General features: G+C 44.0%; 1 protein-coding gene across 2 annotated transcripts in view; it reads right to left on the bottom strand.

Annotated features, from left to right (window-relative positions):
• Positions 1–16,456, bottom strand: part of nrp2a (neuropilin 2a) — a 110,405-nt gene extending 93,949 nt beyond the window's left edge. The window contains exons 1-2 of one of the 2 annotated variants that reach the window (XM_017714024.2): positions 15,812–16,456; positions 7,693–7,870 (exon numbers count right to left, since the gene is read on the bottom strand). In XM_017714024.2, coding sequence (XP_017569513.1) covers positions 7,693–7,870; positions 15,812–15,884 — 251 coding nt within the window. In that variant the 5' untranslated portion in view covers positions 15,885–16,456. The remainder of the gene's footprint in view (positions 1–7,692; positions 7,871–15,811) is intronic. The other variant, XM_017714022.2, reaches the window with a different exon arrangement.
• Between the last annotated feature and the right edge of the window lie 1,923 nt (positions 16,457–18,379).

The raw sequence follows: 18,379 nt of genomic DNA, 5'->3' as shown, positions 1-18,379 counted from the left end.
AGAGCAGGGAAATGGAGAGAAATAAATAAAAAGAGAGTGGTGTAGAGAGAAAACTGCACAATGGACACAGAGAGAAAGAGAGAGAGAAAGAGAGAGAGAAGGAGAGAGCGGGGCTCGTAGCCGAAGCCCCCCTCAGCTTCCCTCTGGCGGAGGAGAAGAAGAAAGCAGGAGATCGCATTAAAGATATAGCCTGATATTTCATCTACCTGTTTTATTGCATTTATTTCACATCAATCTGCTTACAGCCCCGGAGGTAAAAGCCATTTGGCAGGCGGCCGGAATCTTCCGGGACGAAACCGCCGATTGAAGTGGCCCCTCGCACTCGCCGGCAAAAGGTGCTGCCGAGGCTTCTGAAAAGTGATTGCTACCAAAAGCTCAGGCACCTTCAGTGTGCAGGCTTAGCTGGATGGATGCTCTGGGTATAAATTAGGTTACAGTGCTTGAAGGATCAGGCTGATTTGACCTTGAGTTGGGCCGGAGTGGACTGAGCTCTGGACGAGCCAGAACTGCGGGTCTTAGAGCCTTGGAACGGTGCCGCGGTACGGAGCGGATGTAAATGGGATTGCGTTTGCGTCCTGCTTAATGAAGTGGCAAGCCAGACCTTTCAATCACGCCTCGTTCCAACGCTGTGACGATGACTCATTGTACAGTAGATGAAGAAAAACAGACGGGTATAAAGAAGAGAAGACAGAGAGACGTTCGCCTGTTTCCTTCCACTTTTCTCCTTCTCACTTTGCAGTAACAGATTCTGAAGCTGCGAAAACTCTTTACTTGATGCTTTACTCATTTTACAGAGGCACTGCCCACTCGATATCACTGCCTTCTGATGTAAATGTGCTCAATTTCATTTTCATCTACGGTTCATTGATGCCACTGATCTGACACAGGGTATCAGCATCGGGCCGGTATGAGCAGAAAATCCTGGAGCAGATACGGAAAAGGAAAAAGACTGAAGCAGTTTCAACTTCCAGGAACCAAACATCACAATTCGAGAGTCTTAACATAATATGACGTTATATTTTTGCCATAAAGCCCACTCTTAGGTGGTGGTGTCTTCTGAGTACACTGTTAGACATCAAGGTTCTTTGCAGGTACTTCTTTAGTTTATCAAGGTACAAACAATGTAAATGTGCCCTCGAAGGTACAGCAGTGGTTTTAAGGCCCAACTCTTCTTCTTTCGGCTGCTCCTTTTAGGGGTCGCCACAGCGGATCATCTGCCTCCATCTTGCCCTATCCATTGCCTCCTCTACTTTCACACCAACCATCTCCATGTCCACCTTCACTACATCCATAAACCTTCTCTGAGATCTACCTCTTCTCCTTCTACCCGACAGCTCCATCTCCAACATTCTTTGCCCAATATATCCACTATTCCTCCTCAACACATGTCCAAACCATCTCAACCTGGCCACTCTGGCTTTATCTCCAAACTGCTCCACCTTCACTGTCCCTCTGATCTGCTCATCAATTCAGCATCTTCATCTCCGACCCCTACCTCCAGGCCCAACTGTGAGCCTTAAATACATTTTTCATGGTGAAAAGTTGGTATTTGTACCTTTTCATTACCAAATGTTTTAAAACAGAACAGTAAAATAAAAGCCTGGAGGCGAGACGAGGAGTGTGGAGTCAATACAGCTTAGAAAATATCATTTCAGTGGATTTTGGTACAGTTATGTTCCCTGACTAAAGGTGCTGAGACAGACCCTTGAGGACAAGAGGGGGATGGCCCCAGTGACAGTTTACAACCTTTATTTGTGAGAGTGTAGAAACAAATATAGCTCATTTTAATAGGTTTTAATAGAGATGGGACTGACCCGATCCTATATTGGTATTGGGACTGATATTGACGTCATTCTCTCATCGGATATCGGACGGACAGTGTCGATCAACTCACCGATCCATATTCCAATCTGCAACTTGCGCAGGACCATGAACCTGCTGTACTGTAACATAACATGGAAAGTCAAAGATTGAGATTCTGTTCCTGAGTGAACTTTAGCTGTTGGTTTGACTAAGATGTTGTTTGTTTGGAGGTATTTTAGTCAGGGGGCGCCAGAAAGCAAGAGCGCTACTTGTAATGTGTGTAAACCAGTGTGCCGAGGGGTGAAGGTACAGCACAACCAGTTTAACCAAACACCTGCAGCGGTTTCACGTGAAAGAGCAGAAGGAGCTCATGCTAGCTAACAGATAAGAAGACTCCACCTGTCGCAAAGGAGGTCATTCACAATACCAACAATAATGATGATAATATTAAAGTCAAAAGAGCTCTTGTACGGGAATCTGTACCGGTATCGGCGGTTGTGTATTGGAATTGGAACGAAACTGAAAAAATGTAGATCGTGGATAGTTTTGAAGGAGATATATACTGGTAAGGCCTGACGGGGCCAAGCGCCATATCCGGTTTAAGGCCTGGTTCAGGTTGATTTTGCACTTCCAACATTGGGCTTGGGTTTATTTTTTAGCGACAGAACAAAGAAGATGAAGTTTACACTAAAAGTAGACAACTGACGCCTGCATGGATGGGCGAGTGGTAGAGATTTAAAGAAGGTAAAGTTCCAGTGAATGAGAAAGAATATGTGACGTCACCTAGAAATAAAATAAAAGCTGGTGTACTTAACTAATGTTAGGTAGATGAGCCATGGAATTTGCTGTGGAGCTCTGGTGGGCGACTGTCTTTCTCAGTAAGTTTTGACAATTTTTCGCAGTAAATGGTAGCATTAGTGATGATACAGCTCAAACTCTGAGGCAGTAAAACATTGCCATGTTGGTCAGCTTACAAACAAACACTGACCTGGTCATTTACAACACAGGACACCACATAACACGACATTGACTAGAGACAGGACATTACAAATGTGGATGGATGGATGGAAGGAAGGATAGATGGACGCATGGATAGTTGGATGGATAGATGGATGGATGGATGGACAGATGGACAGATGGACGGATGGACGGATGGATGGATGGATAGATGACCCAAACAGATGACGGTATTCTGGAGAAACACTATCCATATGGTTGCCAGGAGTCAGAAACGACTTGATGGCACTGCCAGTATTTTCTCTAATATGACAACTTCCACTACACCGAAGACGGAAAAAGGTCTACAGCTATAGAGATTGAGTGGTGGGTGAACGAGCCCCTGTATGAAACCTGTGATAAAGTTCAACAGTAAAACAGTATAGTGGATGTTGAGTGGGATGTGTTGGCTTGGTGGAAAGGTCACAGCAGATGTTTTCTCCTGATAGCTAAGCTTGTCCGATAATGTGTTAATCATTTCCACAGTAGCAGCAGTAGCGTGAGGAACTCAGAGGGTGGCTGCAGTTGTCAGATACGAACAGTAATTCCACAAAAATGTACGGATAATAAACACAGTATGGAATGCTAGTTTATCCCATCCTGACATTTTCTGTCGCTCAACTCAAGCACTGAATAACAAAGCAAAGTGCTACCACCTATCTCTGTTACAGCCTAAGAGCGAGGTCAGATCAGATCGGTACCAGTAGAGCCGGTCCGGACCAGGTCTCAGAGTCACAGGGAAGCAAGAAACAGAGAGAAGGAGGCCGTGTGTAGTGTAGTGGCTTACACATACCATGTGTGGTCCGCTCGCATGCAACAGCAACCACAACACTAACAGCTCAAATTCAGACGCAGCACGAATGAGTCAGCCACTTACTGCAGCAAACATCAACACCGTCCAACCTCTGACATTTCCAATCAATCCAGGTTCATTCATCTGCTGTTCTAAAAGACTAAAAGAGATCGTGGAGATTCAGGTTTTTGTTCAGCAAGCTTGAATTAGCTTAATATCATTTAAATATTAGATCACATTTATGGCTAGTGCTTTACATAGGGACAGAGGGACTTTATAACACATGCTTAAGCACTGGACAACATGTTCATAAAGCAATACTTGAGTACTTGATTGACATGAGATTAGACACTTTTTGACATCATGTTGACCTAAGAGATCTCAATCTGAAGTAATAAGCATTTATAACACTTTTATAACACTCTTCTAAAACATTATTGCCAGGTCATGGAACTTAATTAACATAATTGAAATTTCTATTAAGGAGACCTGTGCATTCATATACGTTTATGAACCTATAATAACCCAAAAGTACTTTTCATTTAGATACTTAAACACTTTCACTTTGGCACTTTGTACTTTTGTTTTCCTTTAGATACTTAAATACTTTCATTTTGATACTTTGTACTTTTGTTTTCATTTTGATACATAAGTACTTTCATTTTGGCAGTTTCTACTTTTGTTTTCCTTTAGATACTTAAATACTTTCATTTTGATACTTTGTACTTTGCTTTTCCTTTAGATACTTAAGTTCTCTCATTTTTGGTACTTTGTACTTCTGTTTTCCTTTAGATACTTAAATACTTTCATTTTGATACTTTGTACTTTGCTTTTCCTTTAGATACTTAAGTACTTTAATTTTGGCAGTTTGTACTTTTGTTTTGCTTTATGTACTTAATTTCTCTCATTTTTGATACTTTGTACTTTTGTTTTCCTTTAGATATTTAAGTACTCTCATTTTTTGATACCCAAGTAGAAATATAGACATGGGACTTCTTTTATCAAAATAATGCTTTACCAACAATATTTCTGTCATCTTGCAATTACTGGCATAAGATGTTTTATAAATATTCAAGTACGGCTTTATAAGTATGTTATTCATTACTTATGCATGTATTGAGTCCATATTCATGTAGTCTTCAAACAGCTTTTGCAAATTGTGTGCAACTGACAAAGTATATATAGATGTGACACTCTACATACTCATATTTTTCAGTCCTACTGCAATACACGATGTAAATGTCATCACATAATAATGACATAATTAATGCATAGTAATGAGCTACCCTTAAAACCAATTTAAATTTCAGTCTGCACTTTTAACTTGTTTTAATGTCAAATGACCTGCCAAACAATATGGGATGTTTTTCTTTCCACAAGACTGTGGACCAACTTTTCATCAAATTCAAATCATAAAGCAATACTTTCTGTTCTACCTGCAAACACAAGTACTGTGTCTATGCCAAATTCACGAAAGCCTAAAATGTCCCAATGTGACTCCCCACAATATCAAAACCTCACACTCATCCACCATACCTTCAACGGTCCTTTACCACATATCAGCACAAGGCCTCAGACACAGCTCAAATCCAACCCTGACCTAGAAACCTCTGCATCTGACCAATCCCAGTGCGTGAGGTTTTGGTTAACCCAGCGCCAGAGCAGGCTGCTTTCTGGCTCCTGTTGGGAATGTCCTTCACGGAGTAAGCTCTCTTTAACTCCAAACAACCCGCTCTCATGAGGGGAAAAGGGAGGGGGTCTCAAATCTCAACAACAAACAGCGCTGGAATGGAGCTGTCCAAGCAGATGAAGCCAACCATGCACACTCCACATCTGCACCACTCTACCGCAAGCAAAACAAAAGGAAAGAGGGTACAGATGAAAGGACGGGCACCCGGCCTTCATTTTTGGTCATCTTGTTTTGTTTCTCCCCCTGTCCTTTGCTCTGACCGTCTCTGGCCTGGAGATAAAACCCTCTACCAGAAACACTGGGAAAAGTCTGGAAGCATTAACGCAGCCAAAGCCTCATTTGTTCCATTCTATAAATAAATGAACATAGGGGTTTTTTGAGTGGGCTATGTTCAAAAGGCAGGGAAGCATCTTTAATGTCTGTTTTTTTGCCTTTTTACAGCAAGAATGATAGTAGTTAGATGCTAATGTCCCACCACTATGACCCATGTGACCGTCCTGAGGGGGCGTCAGGTGGCCTAGGACATGTAAAATGGTTTTATAAAGCACTAAAAACACACTAAAATGGCAAAGAAAAGGGAAACGAGGGCGCAGTCTCAACTGCCGGCTGGGTCATCTTCATGAAAATGCATTCAAAAGCATGTACTATTATCTATCATCCCAGGAAACCTAGGAATCATCAATAAAATCCCTGAATTCTGAAAGATTTCCAGGCTGTATCCTTATAAATGAACAAGCAATTTATCTACATGTTCTGCTTGATAAATAACTGTAATAAAACAATTATTCACTAATCATATTTACAATATTGGCCTTCACAATACTGATATTGCAGTAGATTTATATGCAAATCAGCATCTAAATATACAAATGAGACTTTGTGTTAAGTTCTTCATGATCAGAGGATATCGATTAAAGACACTGATCAACCAAATGTCATAAAGCTACACGACACCTCCAATAGCCTTCAAGACCGATATATGAACCTACACAGACATTTCTAAAGGTTTATTCCAACAAGTGTTAGTCGTCATAACAAAACTGACAAAAGCCGCCTTGACACTTGTTGCCATAAGCCCTTTATAAACGTCTATGCAGGTTTATGTCTATGCACAGGCAAGGCTTATGTACGTGTCATGTAGCCATGCTAATCTTCGGTAAAGTACTGCAGAAAAATTGTCATGTTCAATATAACTGCAATATCATTCATCTGTATCGTCCAGCCCTGAACTGTAACACCCATGCCTAGCGTACCGAACCCCAGAACCACACTCATTTTAATTGTAATAATTTTGCTTTGGCTAGATTAGTCACCTGCTTAGCCTCGTGAGCGGAGAACTTTGGGAAGAATCTAATTAATTTTGTACAGCTTGAGGGGGCGAAATGGGACTTTAAAGCCTCCAAGACAACCTTCTCTCCTGCTGACAGCTGCACCACATCCTTCCGTAAGCCCTTTAGCTTTGCTCCAAACCCTATTATATGTCTCGTAACCCTCCTCCATCTCAGCTTCCTTCCAGCCCTGCCGTTACCTAGCTCCATCCTTCCCCCCTTTCCTCTCTGGCTTTATCATCCCCTCCTCCTCAACTCCTGCTTCTTCCATCTGCTCACCAAGCTTCTTCTACATCTATCATCTATGATGCCTGTACTGCCATTCTGCTGTTAATGCATGGACATATAGAAATCCCTTTTCCTCTGATGCCTGCTTTACAGAATTAACATTAAAACCATAACACTCTTAAGGGTGAAGGAGCCAAAAGGGTTCTTTGAAGTGATGCCATCAGGGACCCACCTTTGATTCCCTAAAGAACCTTGGAATGTATAACTCGGTCCACTGGCTTGTTTTGAGCCAACCGCCGTTTGTCCTTTTATTATGTACTAGGAAATGTGTTGGAAAATTGTCCACGGTAATTGACCGTTTACTGCAGATGCAGCAGATTTGACTAGAAAGTGCTTGAAGAATCACCTACTTAGCCTTTGAAAAGTTCCCTCCAAATAACTATTTTGGTATATTTACTCACTCCAGCCTGACCGATATATCATTTGGCAGACAAAACTTGCCATTATCAAGGTCCCATAGATATACAGGTATTAGCACACCACTTGGTGCTTAGTCGGAAATCAACTGTCCCATCAATGAGAAAATAATGTAATGGTTATCTTAAAAACTCCCATAATACAGTAAAATTCTGTTCAATTTTTGAAAAAATAAAATGATTTTGGCCGGTATCATTGGGTATCAGAATTTTTATCTCCTTAAAGATGGTATCGGTCTCGGTGACAAAGGTTTCACACTGGTCAGACTCTAAAATGAACACATCTAAATTCACTATATGGACCCATTTTTACTTTGCGTTTCACCATCGTGACCTTCATTTGTCCCACAATTGCATTCTCTAGCTGCGGCTGCCTACCTGCAGTTGAGCCTCTCCAGCTCGAAGTGGGGGTTGAAGTTCAGCACGATGCGCTGGGTGGGCTCTGGAGCCGTAATAACCCACTCACAGTTCTGGTGCGGCGGGTACTCCAAAGGGTAACCAGGTGATGTGATATAACCCGCATCACTGGCGTCCAGGTGGCCACCACATTTTTCACCTGAGCGAGAGAAAGAGGCGAGGGGAGGAGAGAAAATGGTGTTGTCATTTCAATGCCCTTAACACATATTCACATTTCTGGACAAACATAGAACAGAAATCCCAACATCTACTGTATCCAGGGAATGGCAAAGGATCCCCAACAGTTACCTTCACAAATGTACCACGAGGAACAGCTAGCAGAGATGATTAGGCAACAGCAAACAGACAGTTAGCTATTGTTGAGCTTAGATAATATAATTACAGCCCTGTAATTGAAACGGCTAACAAAAAAAAACCTACAATTTAATCAGAACACCTACAAAAACAGCCCCAAAAGCCCACAAGTATCATTCTAAGCATTCCTTCCAACGTAATTGTTGGAGTCTGCAAACATTTAGTCGTTCTCCGATCATATCGCTCCCTCTCTCAGGAACAATAGCCTGCCAATAGCAAGGCTGCGAAGCTGAGACAGGAAGTGACAGGCAGACTCCCTGTCTGGGGGTTCAAGGGTCACCCCCAAAGCTGTAATGAGATCCAGCATAACAAAGCCCCTTTTCTAGGACCCCACCTTGAACAGACACTAGCGATTTCCTCTCCCTCTCCTCGTTATCTCCCGCAAACACGCCTAGCGCTCCCTAACATTAATGCTAGCACAAATAATAACCCTTGAGCTCACAGCCCCCACACATAGCGGGTATCATTCTGGTGATTATTATTCTAAATGGAGCTCGGATTAGGAGCCAGACACTTTTACAAAGGCATTTCTCCATGACAACCATGTGTAGGCTTATTTTTTTTTACCTCTTGTGCTAGACTGACTGCTAGTATAGCCATTTAGGGCATGTTCCTCTCTTGAGAGACCTTGGTGATGATTTTACATGTAATCACTGGCATTCATTTCAACCGATGAGAAGTGCACAGATTTGTACGTTAACTTAAAGGGTTTGGGATAGCAAAAATTACCGGGAGAAGAAAAGGAAGCCCAGACGCACACATGCACAAACACATCACACCTCGGCAGGGGGTCGCGGGGAAGCCGGGCTCAGACTACGGGGGTGATTTGATTGACGGTTCTGGGTCTGGTGCAGGTTTCCGCAAATACGTAGGTGCACACCGCTGTCAAGCTGGCGCTGCAAAACGTCTCATCTCAACGGAGCCAAACAAACCTCACAAACATCTCACTGCTGTTAGAGCAGTTTTGGGGATCAGCTCAGGACGGTGCTATTTGGCGCTGGGGAAGCAAATCCGAGATCAATGCTTCTGCGGATCTCTTTCAATTTCACCCTCGCGTTCTGATTTCCAGAGTTCCAATTTGTCGACAGAACGGGAAATGAGGGGAGCTCAACAAAATTAAAAGGAAAAGGGAAGAATCCTTCGCTTGCAAAGGCACCCTCAAAGACGCAGACTTAGAGATCGTCCTGACAACAAAGCCTCCACCACTGGAAATGTGCCTCTTTTGCTAGGACGCCTTTCTTCGCAATGAAAGAACACTGGGGTGAAATGTTATAAAAATGGAAATAAAGAAATTTCCCTTTAAAAGGAGCTCTCCCGAGCACCCTGGAACCAAATCAGAGGGTACGTTCAGCAAGTAGGCCTACCGAGTAAGCAAAAAGGTGCAAGGCAAGAAGTGCACTAAAGCCTGGAGCGATGCTTCCCAAAGGTGCTGATGTGACAGTCACCACGGGCAAAAGCAGGATCAGTGTGCTAGGGACTGGTGGTCTTTCAAGTGTTGACATTTCCACGGCTATTATGTCTTTTAAGGAAGGCGCACTTAGGACTAGGTGGCATTTAATGTAACGACCGCATCCCACCAAAGCTTTTCAGCTGGTGAACGAAAGCCTCTTAACACACACACAAACACCCCTTCAACACATGTCTACACACTTTCCTTTGCTGCGTCCATCTCTATACACTGCTGCCTGCCTTTCATCCCCGGGAACTAAAACTGTATTAAGGCAACACAAAAGGATAGACATATCTCTCCATCTTTCCATTCAGTGCTACTGCCGAGGCACTGTCTGCCTCCTTCTGTCTGTTGTCTGCTTCCAGGGCAATGGGAATATCAGAGGAAAAGCCTGAGGATGAAGCCACAAGGGGGGATTTTGCAAGCTGGACACTTTTTTGACTGAGCTACCCTTTCTTGTTCAGAGACAGCGGGGGGGGAGTGGGGGGGCGTTCAAGGCAGCCGGAGAGCAGCTTTAAGATTCGGACCATTTGCCAGGATGGAGAGAGAATGCAAATGAATGCAGTGTGCTTGTTTTTGGACATTTTCATGGTAAAAATGTCCTGCCTTTGTCAGAAAAACAGGGAACCTTTGTTGTCTGGGTCAAAAAACAATGGTTCTGAAAGGCAGAGCTTCAACGTTTCATTTGTGTTTATGTGCTTTCATACACTTTTAGAACAAAAATGTCCTGGTTTTGCAGCAAAAACATGAAAAGAAATAAGGAAGCAGAGAAAAACGATGGTAAGGTACCAAAAACGACCAGAGCCTTTTTGTTTCACTAAAGCTCAATGTTTCATATTTTTTTTAAAACTGACCAAGCAAAACCATTTATATCTGATTACTGAGATCTATCTATCAATCCAGTGTCACTGGGGCAGTACCCCTCTTGCCACTGGGGTGGTACCCTCCAGTACCTTTAGGGAACATAACTGTCCAATAATCTAACAGAATTCATATTTTCTAAGTTGTGTTGACTCCTCAAACCCTGTCTCGTCTTCAGGCTTTTTATGGTATTGTCCTGTTTTTAAGACATGAGTTTATAAAAAGGTACCTTTTTCATCTGGAAAAAAACTTATTTAAGGTACCCAGTCGGACCTTAAAACAAAGGTCGTACCCTTGAGGGTACATTGTTTATACCTTGACGAAGGAAAAATGTACCTGCACAGTATATTTATATTTACGCTGCATCAAAATCTACTCTGAAATCTCAGATTAAAAACTTGTGTTTGTGTTTCTGTGTGCATTGTTGCCTTTGCTCATTTCTATTAACAGAATTATTTTTGCTGAGGCAACAGCATGATGATAAGTTGCAGCCCTGTGGAGAGGCCATGATAAATCTCCATCATCTACTCTCTCTCTCTCTCCCTCTCTTTCTCTCTCTCTCTCTCTCTCAAACCCCCCCCCCCCCTGCCCCCCCCTCTCTCATTCGCACCTTAATTAAAAAGTGCTATCACCCGCGGTGAGGAAATCAGCGCTGATCCATTCATCCTCGCCGAGCAGCGGAGGAGCCCTTCCTGCTCTCTCGCTCTCTCGCTCTCTCTCTCTCTCTCTTTCTGGCTTGCTCACTTGCTTGCTTTCTTTGCAATTCAAGCACTTGGCACGGAAATGAACAGGAGGACCAGAAAGCTCCAGCTGTTGGAATATGGACGGGGTATTTGGGGCTTCAACAAATGATTAGCTCTCTTTTTCAATTTAATCGTCTAACTGTGATGCCATCACTTCCTCTCACTTTCAGTTCTTTTTGCTTCTATGGCGTAACAGTACAAAAGATATAAAGTGATTTCTTTGTTTATGTTGTACCAAAACATTGGAGGCTATATTGCCCCCTATACCTCATGGAACTTACTGCAATCTGTCAGATTGACACTATAATACAAATATTATACAGCATTACAGAGCCTTTAGTTTATAGATGGCATCAACAAGAGATTTCTTCGTTCATGGTGAGAAAACAGCAGAAGCCATACTGCCCCCTATGCCTCATGCAGTGTACCGCAAGCGGTAAGAATTACATTATGGTATGAATATTATAGAACATAATAGAGCTTGTCATTTTTTCAGTAAAATAAGTAAGCTAACTGCATTGACTAATCATTGCAGTCAATCATATTTTAAGAGTTTTCATATTCCAGGTATCTTGCAGGACCTCATAAAACCCATTGGTGAGAACCTGATTTTGCAGGTTTCCAGATTGGCCTGCATTATTTTGACCATTGTTGGATCATCTGAATGCTTCAATTCATTACAACACCCACAGAAACTCATCTGGACCTATGATTGGTCAGAATGGCTTCCAGATGGCTCATTTGCATCTTCCACACTGCATATTCTGTGATATCAATTTCGCGAATACCAAAACCACTAAAATGACTAACAAATGCAGCCCTGCACCAATTCACCTCTTTCTCCAAAAACAATGAAGCCAAGAACTTCAGTCCAAGGAGCTGGCACAGAATCGTCTGTTTAAAGACCCGAAAAACAGCGTCACAGTGCGATTTAATGGTCCTTTTCATCCCCTTCCCTACAGATGCCCGCATTTCATCTCTCTCTGACAGTGCCTCTGACTTACGCACTGCTTTTTCATAAAGACCTTTAAATGATGCGAAGTAGGAGGGGACGCTTGCATTATTTATGGCACTCTTATTTTTAATCCAGTCCCGATCACAGAGTTCGGGGGGGAATTCGCTGCGCCTGCCACCTCGCCAGGGATCCAGCTGGGTGTTGTTTCGTGGCCCCAAATGCAAATGCCTGACCTTGTTTTCACAGCTCTTTTGGCATGGTAGCACTCGACGCTCGCAAAAAGCCGCTCGGAAGAGAAGGATCAAAGAGCATATCCGACTATTTCAGTTCCCATTTTGGTCGTGGAGTGCATGAAACGTGTGCCTCCATTTGTCTAAATGTCTGCTAGAGCGCCTTTGCAAGCAATCATGTGGACTGTGTTGGAAAGACAACCAATTAAAAAAGGTTTGCACAAATGTGGACTACAGGTTTTACTTCTTGCACCTCACCAAAGTTCTTGCCTTCTCCTCTCTCCACTACCTTGGCCAAAAAAAAGGTCATTGTGGCTGCCACTGCCATCTGCAGCTAATCCCACTACTGTAAGTCCAGCATTGTCCCCAGAGGCAGCACCACACCAAGCCAGCCAAGTCACGACCAAAAGAGCTTATCACCAAAACATATCAAACAACCAAACAGAGCTGATCTGAAATCTGAGTAACAGGGCTGCCGACTGTTCAACAGTGTTTGCACAGACCAACTGAAGCTGTAAAGTATGTTCAAAATCCCTGTAGGGAATAAAAGATCAAGGGTCTATGGAGTTGCCACAGTTGGCCACTGTTCTAATGAACATAAGGACTAAAACTGTTGACCGTTAGGGTAAGAGACAGGTGGACGGCAAGACAGATGAGTAGAGGAGACCGGACAACTACGAGGTTAAATTAGAAAAGACTCCAGACACTCCGTCTGGTGCTGTTAACAAGCCATGACAGCTTGATAAGGCGTTTAGGTCATTTTTGTCACATTGGTCATGACCAAAAATGACACGATGGCCTGAAGGCTGGAGTCGCGAGTAAGCACATTTCAGCTGACTGAATACGTCTGCCGAGTCGTCCAAGGAACGGAAATGTCTAATAGTCCACTACAGGCTAGCAAGCAGACTTCTACTCACGCTCCTTCTCTTTCGTTGAACAGGTTTAAAACCTAATAGACCTCAAAAGACAAAGTTCTTCAAGCTCGGACAATAACAACGTCTGAGAAGTTCATTATCAGCTCTAGAAGCTTTCATTCAAGCGCCTCGCTAATCAACTGCCTCGCTATATTGGCAGAATCTCACACTGTCAACATGAGTCACCACTTCAGACACAAAACACACAAAGACATCAGCTTTAAAAGTCCATGTGAGCGTCTGGAATGAGCCAATTTTCAACGATTCCATATAAAAGAAGAAAAGGCAGCTTGATATGAGCGCTTCAGGTGTTCAGATGTTCACAGTAAGATTTTTTTTTTTTTTTACCTCAGACGCCTGCTGCTAATACACAACCATTTCTAAGAGTATAAATTACACCTACACTCTGAAAAAGACGGTTCTTCAAGTTCTTTAGTAAAGACGATCACTCTATTTAGAGCTATGAACCATTTCATGCTTAAAGGGTTCTTTGCATGGTGAATGTTTCTTCAGATCGAGGGAGAATGTGTTGTATGTGGTTCTATACACCACCTTTTTTAAAAGGCTTTTATTTCTATAGAACTCATGGTTATATATCGCTGCTGTCGGATCAAAACCTTGCATCTTCAAAATGGTAACTTTACAGGAGGAGCAAAAACCTACTTCATTTTTAATGTAAGTCAATGGAACCAGACTTTTTTCCACGTCATTTTGGGCCGTTTCTTTTGGTCCATTCATCATGGAATTTATACACAATGTAAAGGAGAACAGGTATTTTCGAATTATGCCAAAAACTGGAAAATGACAAAAATGGAGATACAAGGTTTTCTTCGGACCACAGTCAAATGGAACCATTGCCCTTACTAAAGAACCCTTGAAGAGCCATCATTTTACAGCGTGTCTTTATTTCAGTCTCTGGAGCTCTTCTGCGCTACAAAATTAACGCTCAACATTTCAGAGTTTCATTACTCCGTTGCTCCAGGTGATTAATAACAATGCCGCTAATCATGTTATTATGTTAATACGGTTAATTTCCTATTGAGCGGCTGTTGCTCGATTCATTTGCTGCTGGGATTTTTGAGCTGTGTTTCTGTCTTCGGTCTATGTTTCACTTCACTGTGCGATCCTGACAAAACTTAGTGGTTTACTGATGTAAACCTGGTCTGGGACTCCTGAAGCATTCTCAAACGGCTGTTACACTGCAGTCGCTAAAGCAGGGAGCGGGAGACAAAAGTGAAGCCAGTCTCTCGCTTTTTCCCCTCTGGCTCGCTCTCTCTCTCTATCTCTCTCGCCCTTTCTCTCTCCCTCATTTCCCTACCGAGAGCCTCTTTATTAAAATCAATACGAGCGGAGGACAAGCTGCAGTTTGCGGAAGGTCAATGAATACGTTTTATTATTCAAGCATTTGCTTGAGTGCCTTCCATGAGCGATTACCGCCCTGTCTTTTAGGGCTGAGGAAGTTTCCAACATTTCATTCAACGGCGTCGTCGTCGATGATGACATTAGTGATGATTATATCATTACTATTACTATTATTAACCTATACACTTAAATATTCTATTTTTGGTGTTATTTTTTAGTGGATGCAAAGGTTCTATAGAACCTTGGGTTCTATATAATCCATAACCACTTCCAAGAGTGTAAATTACACGTTCATTGGATCTTCAAGGGTTGGTTCTCCAAGGGTTCCTCAGTAAATATAACAGTCCAATTTGTACGCTGAAATGTTTCTTCAGACTGATGGAGAACTTGTTGCATGTGGTTCTCTATAGTACCTTTCGAAAACGGTTCTATCTAGCCGCAGAAAAGTTTTGTCGCAGTAGCAGAACTATTTTTGGTGCTAGGCAGAATCTGAAGAACCATCTCACCGTCCAAAGAACCATTAGAGTACGTAATAGTTCTATATAGAGCTCGAACCAGTGCCTTTGCTGCAGAATCCTTCTTTTTTAAGTGTGCACAACAAATCTCAGGTAGGTTGATGGCTGCCGTTACAAATGAGCATCGATGACTGATTTCGGTGTAGCCTCTTCAACAACTGGTCTACCACATCCATCTCGATGGACACACATTTGAATGGACTTCAGCAGGTTGTCTGAGCAAAATGACCAAACATCTACGTCTGGAGGTCTTCAAAACCTGCTGATTCTTCACCACTACACAGAAGAAAAACACCTCAGCTTCACTCCTGAGAAGAAACACAGCCCAAACTTTGATTTTCCCGCTGCCTCTGTCCGAGGCAATTCTCTCAGAAACGCTGATTCCGCTGAATTCTCTGAATGAACGTGTTTTTGGACCGGGTCGCCTCAGAGGCGAACTTCACGTTGGACGACGACGAAGATTGTGAAGCTTCTCAGATAAAAAAAAAAAAACCTTGAGAAAAAAGGTCGTTTTCTGGTATAAAGTCTCAAACAAACGCCGATATTTGGACAAACGGGTCCACTTTGACGCCTCGACGCGACAGCCTGGAGTGATTTTACCTCAGCCAAACATTCTGAGGTGAATCCTCCAGAAGACGAAGGGCTGACAGGAAAGCTGGAGAACTTTAAAGAGAGAGTGAAGGAACCCAGCCTTACCTTCCTGTCCGCTCGCTCTGAGGACGAGGCATAAGACCAGGGCGACCTGCTGAAGTGACAGTAACGCATCCATGTCTCCACGCCGTCGCCTCAGCGGTGGCTGATGAAGGAGCTGCTCACCGAAACCGGCGTCTTTCTCCGGGGAGGAGAAGGGGAGATGGGGCGGGGGGGCGGTTGTGGCGAAGGGTCCGTGGAGTCAGAAGTTGCGCGCGTCGGTGAACGAAGCCCCGTTTACAGCGCGCTCAGGCGGCGCCACATGGCTCGACTACAGCGTCCTCGGCGTGACCAGCGCCGGTGGCATATCCGTCAACGGGGAAGTGGCGGTCTGAAGTAGCGGGGCTTGGAATCCCCTCAGCTCCTCAACGCGGTTCGGGGGTCCCGAGGTGGTCTCCACACATGCGTGCACACCCTCTCTGGAGGCTCCTCGTGGAGGTCCAGTGAGCTAAAACACTCCGGCTCGTCCTGTTTCCACCAGCATCGTGTGTGTGTGTGAGTGCGCGCGTGCGTGTCTGTGTGTGTGTGTGTCGCCCGCGTGCGTACGCCGTGTCGTCCTCGAGCTGCTGCTTGGGGAGTGCGTGCGTGCGTGTGTGTGTGCGCGCGAGCGAGTGAGAGAGTTTCGGAGGTGCACGGCTATCGCGTTACACTGAGGCTCTCTCGGCCCGCCTCCTGCTCCGCTCCTCACGCGCTGATGAGTGAGAGAGAGAGAGAGAGAGAGAGAGAGAGAGAGAGAGAGAGAGAGAGAGAGAGAACTTGGGCACGCGCGCGCGCGCGCGCACACACACACACACACACACACACACACACACACACACAAAAGTGGGAACACGCTTGCACACATAAAAAAACGAGCAAACACTCATAGTGGCGCGCGCATCATGCACACGCTCATATAGAGCCGCACGCGCACGCAGGCCTGTGCGAGGACAATCATTTGGCATCACCTCAGTAGCACGAGCGGTTCTAAGGTGTCATGTAGTGAAACCTGGTAAAAACAAAACAACCGTTCAGCCTCGTGCCGAGAGTTTCCTCTGCACAGCGGCTGGAAGCGGTTGTTCCTCTTTTTAACCCGCAGGGGGAACAGAGCGAGCAGCTGCGCGCGCAGCGAGGCTGGGGGCAACATCTGCTGAAGTCTGCAAAAGCTATCAGAGGTTCAGGGTTGCCCTGTCGTCCTGACAGGCGCTCCAGCTCCTCTCACGTTCCCGGACCTGCTCAGGCGGATGAACCCAAGACCCAGACCGGTGTTCGGATTCCTCTTACTGTGTTCGGAGGGTCGCTGCAGGTGTTAATGGTGAACGCAGTAATTAGCAACCACCTGGGATACCAAAGCAATGGCCAAGTAACACCTTATCAACCAGGGGATACTATAGTTGCAGCTTAACAACACCTTAGCAACTATCTGGAAAACCATAGCAATGGCCTAGCAACATCTCAGCACCTCCCTTTATAATCATAGCAATGGCCTAGCAGCACCTTAATAAGCTCCTCAATACCATAGCAATGGTCTAGCAAGATCTTAGCGACCCCCTCAATACCATAGCAATGATCTAGCAAGATCTTAGCGACCCCCTCGATACCACAGCATTGGCCTAGCAACGCTTTAAGAACCCCCTCAATACCATAGCAATGGCCCAGCAACATCTTAGCAACCCACTGGGATACCATAGCAATAGCCTAGTAACATCGTAGGAACCACCTGTTGTAACATTGCAAAACCTTAACAACTACCTGGAATGCAGCCCAGACACTAGATGTTCAATCAACAATGTTTGTATGAATAAAATATTGTATGTCCTCATTTACCATGATGCTCTTCAAAGTAAGTTGCTATAAAGTAGTGGTCAGCCATCCTGGTCCTGTAGATCTACCATCAGTTACCTCAATTAAGCATACCAAACTTTACGCTCAAAGATAGAACCATTTAAAAAGCTTCACTTATAAAAGAATCAAGGTGCTTATTTAACACAGCGTAAAGTATTGCAACTGTTCAGTTCTAGCAAATTCCCACAGTTTTAAAACAAAGGAGACTTGAATCCCCAAGTGAGGGTAAAAGCAAAGAAAGTTCAAGGTAGACGGTTCACCAGCCACATAAAAAGCCAGAGTCAGGCCAGAAATGTCCAATGTTCCAGAGGCCAGACCACAGAAGAGAACCCACCCAAGCCCAGCCCAGAGGCTGCTCTTCAATATACTGCACTAAACACAGGCACAGATGGCTTTTTTAATAACACAGTGGCACTGTGGCGCACTTAAAATACTCCGCTGAGGACTGTTTTTGGCCAAGCCTCACATGAGAGGCCTTTACAGTAGGCCAAAGGCAACTTTTCATTACACGCTTCTAGAAATCCAGGCTAGTCCTCAACATTCACTTCATGCCTGTGGATCTGAATAGTTAGTTTCGCTGAAAATTCCACATTTTTCAATAGATCTAGAGATCGACGGCTCAGCGTCTGATGACAGTGTTGAAGATTCAGTCCCAGTCAAAGTGTGGCTGCACCTAAATCAATGCGTGATTTATAAGCTTAGCAGACGTGGCGAGAAGTCACTAAGTTGTCCCAGCCCAGATAGTCAAGT

The sequence above is a fragment of the Pygocentrus nattereri genome, chromosome 12 (genome assembly GCF_015220715.1).
Source record: "Pygocentrus nattereri isolate fPygNat1 chromosome 12, fPygNat1.pri, whole genome shotgun sequence".
Classification (NCBI taxonomy): Eukaryota; Metazoa; Chordata; class Actinopteri; order Characiformes; family Serrasalmidae; genus Pygocentrus; species Pygocentrus nattereri.
The sequence above is the reverse complement of the archived record's forward strand: the minus strand, read 5'-3'. Positions and strand labels throughout refer to the sequence as shown.